Source organism: Erythrolamprus reginae, chromosome 13 (assembly GCF_031021105.1).
Source record: "Erythrolamprus reginae isolate rEryReg1 chromosome 13, rEryReg1.hap1, whole genome shotgun sequence".
Taxonomy (NCBI): Eukaryota; Metazoa; Chordata; class Lepidosauria; order Squamata; family Dipsadidae; genus Erythrolamprus; species Erythrolamprus reginae.
The window spans coordinates 10285088-10297384 of NC_091962.1; the positions used below are offsets into that span (position 1 = coordinate 10285088).

A 12297-nucleotide genomic window follows, 5' to 3' on the forward strand; every position below is an offset into this window, starting at 1 on the left:
TAATTAAATGCCCCCCGTGTGCTTCCCATAAAGACCAATTTCTGCGGTTTCAACCGAAATAGTGTTTCTTCTCTCCCCGTCAAGAGACCAAAACAAGTGTGAAAATTTATCGTGCATAGATTAATTCAAGTTTTGAGTTGGAATAAATTTTTTTTAAAAAAAACAACAACAGGCGTGGGACATCTCTGTAATGTTTTTTTAGAGACTTTTTAAAACCGAGGGTTTGAAAAGTTTGCAAATCGTTCTTTGATTTCTTCATCTGTAGGAGCATTAATAATAATAATAATAATAATAATAATAATAATAATAATAATTTAACAGACCAGTGACGGATGGAAAAAAAAGTTTCTCGCTCAGATGGGAGCGTAGCTGGAATTTTGTAGGGTGTACCACCTTATTCCCAGGACAAAGTAACCCCAAAAATCCAGACCGAGACCAGAGTTTTATTTCAGACGATTTATTTGCAATCGGAGGAACAGAGAACAAACCAAAGTAATTTGTGTTAACCAACAGAAGAGAATATTTCCAACTCAGGGTTTGAACTGTGGAGTCCCTTGGTGGGGATTTCTTGCAGACTTTTCATAACCCAAGTAAGTAACATCAGCAGTGCTAGAAGGAGTGTGGGGTTTGCTCTCATTATATCAAGGGGCTTGCTGCTATTGTCTCTTGACAATCAAACAATATTCAAGAAGCTAACAAGAAAAGGACATTTACAAGGAAAGCCACTAGTATATAAACAGAGAGTTTAAATCCCACACTCCTTCCAAACACTTGATTATGTAACCTAGTTGGGTCACGAAACGTCCACAAGGAAACCAAGGCCTCAGAGAGCAACCAAGGACTCCATAAACAAGCGCAACAACTCCATCTCCTGTGCGTGCACCACCCTGAGCCCATTCCAAATCCCCTCGAGGACCATCAAGCCTGTAGGAAGCAACTGGAGGTATCGGGTGGGGTTCCCACCGGGGCGAAGACCAGCAACGGACGGCCAAGAGGGGCCTCACAGCTGGGAGACAATGTTGCTGGCCAGGCTGCAGGTCAGCCCCGTCCCGTCCTCTTCCACGTTGAGGGATTTCACGATGCTGTCTTCCACCACCATGGAGAACCTGGAAAGCAGAAAGATTGTGAAACTGGCTGGGAGATGCGAAAATGGAAAATAATTTTATTTATTTATTTATTTATTTATTTATTTATTTATTTATTTATTTACTTACTTACTTACTTACTTACTTACTTACTTACTTACTTACTTACTTACTTACTTACTTACTTACTTACTTACTTAAATTTGTATGCCGCCTCTCTCCATAGATTCGGGGCGGCTCACAGCAGTGATAGAAACAATGTACAATACAAATCTAATAATACGAAGTTAAAAACCCATAATTTAAAAAACATGCACACAACACACCATACATAAATTATATAGGCCTGGGGAAGATATTTCAATTCCCCCATGCCAGAGGTGGGTTTTGAGAAGTTTGCGAAAGGCAAGGAGGGTGGGGGCAATTCTGATCTCTGGGGTGAGTTGGTTCCAGAGGGCCGGGGCCGCCACAGAGAAGGCTCTTCCCCTGGGTCCCGCCAAATGACATTGTTTAGTCGACGGGACCCGGAGAAGGCCAACTCTGTGGGACCTAACCGGTCGCTGGGATTCGTGCAGCAGAAGGCGATCCCGGAGATATTCGGTCCGATGCCATGAAGGGCTTTATAGGTCATAACCAACACTTGGAATTGTGACCGGAAACCGATCAGCAACCAATGCAGACTGCGGAGTGTTGGTGTGACATGGGCATACTTAGGGAAGCCCATAATTGCTCACGCAGCTGCATTCTGCACGATCTGAAGTTTCCGAACACTTTTCAAAGGTAGCCCCATGTAGAGAACGTTACAGTAGTCAAGCCTCGAGGTGATGAGGGCATGAGTGACTGTGAGCAGTGAGTCCCGGTCCAGATAGGGCTGCAATTGGTGCACCAGGCAAACCTGGACAAACGCCCCCCTCACCACAGCTGAAAGGTGTTTCTCTAATGTGAGCTGTGGTTCGAGTACGACACCCAAGTTGCAGACCCTCTCTGAGGGGGTCAATAATTCCCCCCCCAGGGTGATGGACGGACAGATAGACTTGGTGGGAAAGATAATATTTTGCATTTTCGCTTTTCTCCCTCTGGATTGAGGAGGGTCTTATTTGGAGGTACAGGAAGGAATCAAAGAACTGAGAAGATACAACCAGGTTGTGTAGACCTTGACTTACAACTGTTTCTTTAGTAACCTGTTCTGACCCATTCACATCCTGCACAACTGATCGAGAGGTGGGCAGTGTACTTGGCACCTGACTCTGATAGCAAGAAGGTCGGAGGGGATATGGTATCAGAGGCTGCAAGCCAACCAGGGCCTTCTGCACCTCCCGAGGTGCCCATGAGTGACTCAGGAGAAGAGGAGGAGCCTCTTCTTGATGCCAGGGTGCGCAGAGTTGCCAGTAGGCACGAGTGGCTGTTTAAGGGAGAACCACGTGACGATTCAGTGCGGAAGTCAACTTTCGAACGTTCCAGATGTCTGCTCGGATCTCGCTCTTGGACTATAAGTTTATTATGATGAATTACAAGTTGAGAAAGTGGGATCTTTATTCCCGCTAACTCAAAGTGAGTCAGTTAAATGAGAGTTGTGCGATCGATGAAGGAATATCTGTGAGTTGATATAGCTGTTTGCAGACTGGCACTAAACAAACATTTGTTGCTTGGTGGATGCATTTTAAAAATCCAAACCTCTCTGCTCCTAAAATATTAGAATTATCTGCTTAAATCTTGTAAAATCCATATGGGGGGGGGTCTATTTCTTGGGGGGCTCGTTGCTGGGACAGAACAGTAACCATTGGGAGTTACAATGCCACTGGAAAAAGAGACCTGTGACCATGTTTCACACTTATGACCATTGTCGCCTCCCCACAGTCCCATGATCAAAATACAGATATTTATGATTGTCACGCGTGTCCCCGGGGTCATGTGACCTCCCTTTTGCCACATTCACTCAACCACCATGTCACTAACTGAACAACTGCAGTAATTCACTTATCCAACGGTGGCAAGAACGATCGTAAAATGGGAGAAAAATCACTGAACAAACAGAAATTTTGGTGGTTATACAGTGGTGCGGTGGCCCAGAGGTGGAGCCTCTTGCCATACAATCAGGAGGCTGGGAGTTCAATCCTAGGTAGAGGCGGATATTTCTCTCTCTTGGGCTATGTGAGAATATATTTGCTGAGCAAGACTCCGTATTGGTGACTGGAAAGACAATGGGCCAGTAAAATACTCATCTCCATTCAGTTGTCCAGACTCTACCCCGATGCAAGGGATTACGGGGTCTTTAAATGAAGATGGTGGTGGTGGTGGCTGTAGGTCGAATGATGCTTGTAAAGGTTTTGGAAGGGAAGGCATCACACATAAACACACACACACACACACAGAGGGGGAGAGAGAGAGAGAAATGCAATTTCTGGCTTTCAGACCTTTTGGATCGGTTCGTCCCAAACAATTCCCGGAGAGAGTCCTTGTCCAGAAGCAGATTTGTGGCCTGTGAGAAAAAGCAAAGTTGGGGTTGACTTTCAATGTCTGGGAGACATGAGGCAGTTTGATCTAGTGGTTAAAGCCCCACACTTGAAAACAGGAGACGGTGAGTTCTACTGTGTTTGCCCCAAAAATAAGACCTTGTCTTATATTTTTTTTGAACAAAACGATAAAAAAGATGTCAAATTTAAAATCTAAAAAATTACAAAACCCTAATTTAAAAACCCCCATAAATTAACCAATTGCAATAACATGCATACAAAACATTTATACAATTTGGCCCTGATGGTTGATAATTCATGGGCCTGCAGGCCTGTCACCAAAGCCAGTGGCCTTGCGGAAGGTCAGTAGGGTGGGAACAGTATGGACATCGGGGAGGGGGGGGAGATTGATTCCATAGAGCCGGGGCAGCAACAGAGAAGGCTCTGCCTCATGGCCCAGCTCTGTTTCCCTAAACTTAGAAACATAGAAACATAGAAGACTGACGGCAGAAAAAGACCTCATGGTCCATCTAGTCTGCCCTTACACTATTTCCTGTATTTTATCTTACAATGGATATATGTTTATCCCAGGCATGTTTAAATTTAGTTCCTGTGGATTTACCAACCACATCTGCTGGAAGTTTGTTCCAAGGATCTACTACTCTTTCAGTGAAATAATATTTTCTCACGTTGCTTTTGATCTTTCCCCCAACTAACTTCAGATTGTGTCCCCTTGTTCTTGTGTTCACTTTCCTATTAAAAACACTTCCCTCCTGAACCTTATTTAACCCTTTGACATATTTAAGTGTTTCGATCATGTCCCCCCTTTTCCTTCTGTCCTCCAGACTATACAGATGGAGTCCATGAAGTCTTTCCTGATACGTTTTATGCTTAAGACCTTCCACCATTCTTGTAGCCCGTCTTTGGAGCCGTTCAATTTTGTCAATCTGTTTTTGTAGGTGAAGGTCTCCAGAACTGAACACAGTATTATTCCAAATGGGGTCTCACCAGCGCTCTATACAGCGGGATCACAATCTCCCTCTTCCTGCTTGTTATATCTCTAGCTATGCAGCCAAGCATCCTACTTGCTTTTCCTGCCGCCCGACCACACTGCTCACTTAACCAGAGGAAATGGCGGAGACTGGCTATGCACGCGGTTAGTCGTTCTTTCTTAGGCATGAAAGCCAGTTGGCTGACTTTGAACCAATCACCAGGAGACAGTGAGTTCTAATCCCGCCTTAGGTGTGAAAGCCAGCTGGGTGACTCTGGGCCAGCCCAAATCCATATTCCCAGCACCCTGTGTCTCCCCTATCCTGAGCCTGAACCCCGACACCTCACCAGTTATTTCCGTACCTTCCCAAAAGCCCCCGTTGGATCAGCCAGCATCCGCACCTGCATAGACAAGAAAGCAAACCCCAATTTAAAAATCAAGTTATTGAGCAATTCTTAACCTTTCCGAGTCTCAGTTTAGCCCAGTGTTTCCCAACCTTGGCAACTTGAAGATATCTGGACTTCAACTCCCAGAATTCCCCAGCCAGCATTTGCTGGCTGGGGAATTCTGGGAGTTGAAGTCCAAATACCTTCAAGTTGCCAAGGTTGGGAAACACTGGTTTAGTCTATTAGCTTTCTCTTCTGGATGCTTTTAAAACTTTTGCAGGAAAAGTTTTAAAAGCAAAAGAACGGAAAAGGGAGGAAACACCCCAGTCCATTTGTCTGGGCACGACTATGGCAACTGGGCAAGTTTTCCTAAGGTTGGGCAAACCACATACCACGCAGTTATTCGAAAATCAAATTATTTTGCCCTTGGGAAGGGCGGGCAGAGAAAGAAACCATTGCTGAGAGGTGTTCTGGGAAAGTCCCTCTGGAGCTCAAAGCAATTATCCATGAACACGTCTTCATTCCCAGGGTTTGGCTGCTGTGGTTCATTAATTCACATTTTTGGCATTAAGAGGCAACAAGAGAGGACTTGGCTAGCTTGGAAGAGGAAGTCATAGAGCAGGGGTGGCCAATTAATTTTGCCATAGGGCCGCATGAGAAATTGGGATGGTTTTAGAGGGCCGGACTAATATAATGAACTCAGTTGGCTGGAGAATTCTAGGAGTCGAAGTCCACAACTCTTAAAATTGGCAGGTTTGGGGACCCCCCCCCCTTTTAAATTTACCGTATATACTCGAGTATAAGCCGAGTTTTTTAGCCCCAAAAATGGGCTGAAAAACACAGCCTCGGCTTATACTCGGGTCATTGACAAAGTCACCACACGAGGGCGCCATTGCTTGAGCCAGAGCGAGGAGGCACCAGCTTTTGTCCCCTCTGGCACGCCGTAGTTCCTCTCCCTAGCTCAAGCAAAGAAGGCAGCCATTTGCAATGGTGAGTCGGATTAAAAAGGCCCCCTGCTGTCATATTCTCCTCCCCCTCCTTTGAAAGGATTTAAACTGTTTAAAAAATGGTATTTTGTGGTAGTTGCTGTCCTTGCTTGGATAGGATCTAATAATGTGTTATGAGGCAGAGCTAGACAGGAATTCTTTTTCTATCTGTCTATCTTTCTATCTATCTATTTTTCTATCTATCTATCTATCTGTATCTATTTCTATCTATCTATCTATCTATCTATCTATCTATCTATCTATCTATCTATTTTTCTATCTGTCTGTCTATCTTTATATCTATCTGTCTATCTATCTATCTATCTATCTATCTATCTATCTATCTATCTATCTATCATCTATCTATCTATCTGTATCATTTCTATCTATCTATTTTTCTATCTAACTATTTTTCTTTCTATCTATCTATCTATCTATCTATCTATCTGTATCTATTTCTATCTATCTATCTAATCTATTTTTCTATCTGTCTGTCTGTCTGTCTATCTATCTTTCTATCTATATCTATCTATCTATCTATCTATTTTTCTATCTGTCTGTCTGTCTGTCTATCTATCTTTCTATCTATATCTATCTATCTATCTATCTATCTATCTATTTCTATCTATCTATATCTATCTATCTATTTTTCTGTCTGTCTGTCTATCTATCTTTCTATCTATATCTATCTATCTATCTATCTATCTATCTATCTATCTATCTATCTATCTATTTCTATCTATCTATCTATCTATCTATCTATTTTTCTGTCTGTCTGTCTGTCTGTCTGTCTATCTTTCTATCTATATCTATCTATCTATCTATCTATCTATCTATCTATCTATCTATCTATCTATCTATTTGGTTTTCTATGCTGATAACCTCACAGCAGCTAATGCTGAAGCTCTTCTTTGGATGCACTTATTTGTTTGTTTGTTTGTTTGTTTATTTATTTAATTGGATTTGTATGCAATCCCTCTCCAAGGACTCAGGGTGGCTCACAGCATATATAAAAACAGAACAATAATGTAAATCCAATTAATGATGAGAAGGAATCCAGTTTTGAAGGATTTTAACTTTTAGGTTTTAGCTTTGTTCCTGATCGAGCTACTTTTTTTACTTTTTAATTTATTGTTAATATTGTTAATTTGTTTACCCTCTTTTAAATTTACAGAGCTAGTTTACTGGTTTTCTTTAAAATAAATATTCTAAAACATGTCTCAATTAATGTAATTTTATTGTTTTCCATTTTTATAAGTTACCAGTAGCCACTGCATTTTCTAACCTCGGCTTATACTCGGGTCAATACGTTTTCCCAGTTTTTGTGGCAAAAATTGGTGCCTCGGCTTATACTCGGGTCGGCTTATACTCGAGTATATACGGTAATTTAATTTTTTTTAATTTTAATTTTATTTTTATATTTTAAAAAATATTTTTTAATTTATTTTTTATTTAATTTTTTTTTTAAATGGGGGGGTCCCCAAACTTGGCAATTTTAAGAGTTGTGGACTTCGACTTCTAGAATTCTCCAGCCAACTGGGGAATTCTGGGAGTTGAAGTCCACAAGTCTTAAAGTTCCCAAGTTTGGGGACCCCTTTTTTATTTATTTATTTTATTTAAATAAAAAAATAAAAAAGGAGTGGCTGAAACTTGGAAAATTGGAAGATGGGTGGACTTATAAAAAAATAAATTAAAAAATAAAAATAAAAAAGTTTTTTAAAAAGGAGTGGCTGTAACTTGGCAAATTGGAAGATGGGTGGACTTCAATTCCCAGAATTCCCCACCAGTATGTTTTAAAACGAGTGGAATTCAATTCCCAAAACCGCAGGTTTCCAGGTTTCCATATTGCACTTCTTTAACAATCTGCTCAATCTCCCCTAAAGTTCTAATCCTGAACTTCTTCTGTAAATCGTAAACAATCTCATCGGCTTCTTCTTCAGTCTTAGTAATTATTGCTACATCATCAATAAACAATAATAACTAAGAAATTAAACCATTCTTTTGTCTCCGAAATAAACATGGATCAGCTATTCTAGCCTTAAAACTCATATTAACTAATTCCTTCACAATACAGTTATTCCATTCATGGCCTGATTGTCTTAGACCAGAGGTCCCCAACCTTTTTTGCACCAGGGACCGACTTTAAGCTAGACCAATTTTCCACGGCCCGGGGGGGGGGGGGGAGCGTTGGTCATATGGGGGTGGGGTTATGGAGGGGTGGAGCTTAGTGACGCAGCCCTCCACTCTTCTCCACACGGCGGGGAGAATCAGGAGGCTCCTTTGGCGGCTGGGGGCTGCCTGGCTTTGTGATTTTGGCTGGGGGGGAATTAGGAAGGTCCTACTTCTCCACCCCCCAGCCAAAAATTCAAAGCCTATCTGCTGGATACGGGCGATGAGTGGGACAGAGCGGCACGGAAGCCTCTTGCAGCAGCTGCCACAGCCACCGGCTTCCGCGCCGCTCGTCCCACCCATCGCCCGTATCCAGCAGAAGCTGCTGCCTGAGTGCTCTTGGCCGGCGGGATTCAAAGTGCTGGGGTAGGGGGTGTCCCGACAGCCCCCCCACCCCAGTGCTTCGCCTCCCGCTGGGACACCCCCCACCCCAGCACTTTGAATCCCACCGGCCAAGAGCACTCGGGCAGCAGCTTCTGCTGGATACGGGCAATGGGTGGGACGAGCGGCGCGGAAGCCTCTTGCAGCAGCTGCCACAGCCACCGGCTTCGGCGCCGCTCGTCCCGCTCATTGTCCGTGTCTGGCAGAAGCTGCTGCCCGAGTGCTCTTGGCCGGCGGGATTCAAAGTGCTGGGGTGGGGGGTGTCCCAGCGGGAGGCGAAGCACTGGGGTGGGGGGGCTGTCAGGACACCCCCCACCCCAGCACTTTGAATCCCGCCAGCCAAGAGCACTCGGGCAGCAGCTTCTGCCAGACACGGGGAATGAGCGGGACGAGCGGCGCCGAAGCTGGTGGCTGTGGCAGCTGCTGCAAGAGGCTTCCGCGCCGCTCTGTCCCACTCATCGCCCGTATCCAGCAGATAGGCTTTGAGTTTTTGGCTGGGGGGGGAAGAAGTAGGACCTTCCTAACTCCCCCCCCAGCCAAAATCACAAAGCCAGGCAGCCCCCAGCCGCCAAAGGAGCCTCCTGATTCTCCCCGCCCTGCCCGACGCCCCACCCTGTCCTGTATAATGTCCTCTGCCGGGAGGGCAGCGGCGCCGCGGACCGGCTGGAAAACCCCAACGGCCCGGTCCCGGTCCGCGGACCGGCGGTTGGGGACCTCTGTCTTAGACCATAAAGACTCTTCTTCAATCTCCAATAACCATGTTTTCCATTATCATTAACTCCCGGTGGCTCCTTCATATAGATCCTCTACTAATCGTGTGCTTAACAATGCAATAAATGCAACACCAGGTGGTATGGAAGAAAGCCTGGTTTGAGTTGAATTAAGTCAGCATGCTTTAACAATGGGGAAATTTGTCTCCCCCAATTCCCTAACCAGAATGCTTTGAGGTCTGCCCTTCTTAAAAGTCCCAAAGTTGAGTAGCATTTAATGTATATTTTTCCCCCAAAAAATGCTTTTGTGTTTTGGAAAAATGAAACCAGGATAGGGGGAATCTCCTATCCTTCCCTCCCCCACTTCATTTGTTACCTTTCCTTCAGCGTGGTGAGCTTTCCCCCATTCGTTCATCACAAAGATATCATTGACCGATAAGCAAGCAATGATTTCAACTCCTTTGCCCTTCAGTTGTCCGGCTTTCTCCACGTAGCCGGGTAGATGGGTCTGTCATCGGACATGAAACAAAAAAAATGAATTACAGTCTTCAACTTATGACCACAACTGAGCCGGAAATAATTTGTCTTGCTAAGAGTAAAATTTTGCCCCATTTTAACCACCGTTCTGGCCACTGTTAACTGAATCTTTGCAGCTGCTAAGTTAGGGACATGTAGTTAGAGACAGAGTAGTAGATGCTTGGAACAAACATGGTTGGTAAATCCACAGGAACTGAATTTAAACATGCCTGGGATAAACATAGATCCATCCTAAGATATAAAATACAGGAAATAGTATAAGGGCAGAAGAGATGGACCAGGAGGTCTTTTTCTGCTGTCAATCTTCTGTGTCTCTGAATGAACCAAACCAGGGGTAGGCAAAGTTGGCTCTTCTATGACTTGTGGACTTCAACTCCCAGAATTCCTGAACTAGCATGATTGGCTCAGGAATTCTGGGAGTTGAAGTCCACAAGTCAGAAGAGCCCAACCTGTGAACCTACCTGTTGACTTTGCTTGAAGGGGAATCACGTGACTATGGAGATGTTGCAACGGTCATTAGTGTGAAAAATGGTCACAGGTCACTGTTCAACGCCAATGTAACTCTGTAGGTCACTACATGTAAAGTCGAGGCATCCTTGCAAAGGTTATTTTCTGCAGCGTCCTCTTTATAGCGGAAACAGATTGAGGTATCCTTCAAACGAATGACCGCAATTGGGACTGGAATGTGTCTTGCTAAGCCAGCGATGGCGAACCTTTTTTGGTTCGTGTGCCAAGAGGGGTGCGTGTGAGTGTGGTGCGCCCACAACTTCCCTCCCCCGCATGCCTGTGCGACCACCACCACCCCGGCTGCCCCACGTATGTTCACAGGCCTTTCTGAAGTCTGGTAAGTGGAAAAAAATGCCCAAACGGGGAAAACTTTGCTTTCGTGTTTCTTTTGGAGTTCCAGTGCTTTCCTGACCTGTAAGGACATTTCCTGTTGGCTTCGTTTCTCTTTACCATTATAAAACTGTGTTTGGATTCAACCGGTGTGTCTGGCTTATCTTTTTGGGTTGGTCATAGCTTCCGGAGTGACCCAGACAGAACAATTATATGAGTCCGGCCCTCTAAAACCATCCCAATTTCTCATGCGGCCCCATGGCAAAATTAATTGCCCACCCCTGCATTAAGTAGTCACCCCTGGTTTTGCCAACTTGTTCGCTGCGTGTGTAACTTTCAACAGCCATTAAAGAAAAAGGACTACCATTGCATCAAAGATTTTCTAGTGCTCTTTGGTGGACTGCCTCCGACTTTACATTTTCAATTCTGGCGGCTTCTCAAAACTGATTCTTACTCACTTTGGAGCAACCCGGGGTGAAGGCGCCAGGCACCCCGAAAAGAATGCCCTTTTTCCCCTTGAAGAGGCTGGACAGCCTCACTTTGTTGGAAGGGTCTCCTTCGTAGACTTCCACGCTGGGCAACTTGTCCCCAACCTGTCGAAAGAAAGCAGATAGACTTCAATTCCCAGAATTCCCCCGTCAGCATGCCCGGCCTATCAGAATGCAAAAGGGGGTCACGTGACACCCACACACCCCACAACTGAAAATCTTACTTATCTTCTCTTTATACTTATGTTGCTAAGTGAAAACATTTGTGAAGTGAGTTTCGCCCCATTTTAGAACAAAATAGAATAAAATAAGTAGATAACAGAATACATAATAGAATAAACAGAATAGAATAGAGAGTAGGGTAGGGTAGAGTAGAATAGGAAATGATAGCATAGAATAGAAATTTTATTGGCCAAGTGTGATTGGACACACATGATTGGACACACAAGGGATTTGTCTTTGGTGTGAATGCTTTACAATTGTTCTAGCCACAATTCTTAAGAGAATCACTTCAGTTGTTAACTTGGTAACGTTTTGAAATGGGTTGGTTCCTGAGAATGGAATAAGTTGCTCTATTTATTAATATCTAAACAAAAAAAATCAAATTGTCGCTGCAGAGCACTGCACACCAAGACAACTAGACACAAGAACAGTTTTTCCCCAAACACCATCACTCAACCGGTGTGCCGCGAGACATGATCAGGTGTGCCGTGAAGAAAGAAGCTCAGCTTCTGGTCTCGCAACTTTTGTGAAAAGCAAAAAGTTGTGAGACCGGAAGCTGAGCTTCCTTTTTTGTGCCTTTTAAGTTTTCCGGCAGCTGCAGCGCCCCGCGAGGCTGGAGCTTCCCTGGCGACAGCAGCAGGTGAGCTTTCTCTCTCTCTCTTCTTCTCTCTCTCTCTCTCTTTCTTTTACTCTCTCTCTCTCTCTCCTCTATGTTTCTCTTTCTCTCTCTCTCTTTCTCTCTCCAATCTTTCTTTCTCTCTCTCTACTCTCTCTTCTTCTCTCTTTCTCTCCTCTCTCTTTCTCTCTCTCTCACCTCTCTCTCTCTCTTCTTCTCTCTATCTCTTTATCTTCTTCTCGGCCTCACTCTCTCTCTCTCTCTCTCTCATTTTCTCTTTCTCTCTCTCTTTTTCTCTCCCTCTTTCTTTCTCTCTCTCTTTTTCTTGCTTTCTCTCTCTCTCTCTTTCTCTCGCTTTCTTTCTCTCTCTCACTTTCTCTCTCTCTCTTTCTCTTTCTCTCTTTCACTCTTATTCTCTCTCTTTGTCTCTCTTCTC

The 12297-nt window shown here is 44.2% G+C and overlaps 1 protein-coding gene across 1 annotated transcript in view; it reads right to left on the minus strand.

Moving 5' to 3' along the window:
* Window positions 1–441: 441 nt before the first annotated feature.
* PRDX5 (peroxiredoxin 5) overlaps window positions 442–12297 on the minus strand; it is a 61829-nt gene continuing 49973 nt past the window's right edge. Inside the window, exons 2-6 of the mRNA XM_070766186.1 lie at window positions 10994–11128; window positions 9538–9669; window positions 4892–4930; window positions 3500–3564; window positions 442–1106 (exon numbers count right to left, since the gene is read on the minus strand). Of these exons, the coding sequence (XP_070622287.1) occupies window positions 1001–1106; window positions 3500–3564; window positions 4892–4930; window positions 9538–9669; window positions 10994–11128 (477 nt within the window). The 3' untranslated portion in view covers window positions 442–1000. The remainder of the gene's footprint in view (window positions 1107–3499; window positions 3565–4891; window positions 4931–9537; window positions 9670–10993; window positions 11129–12297) is intronic.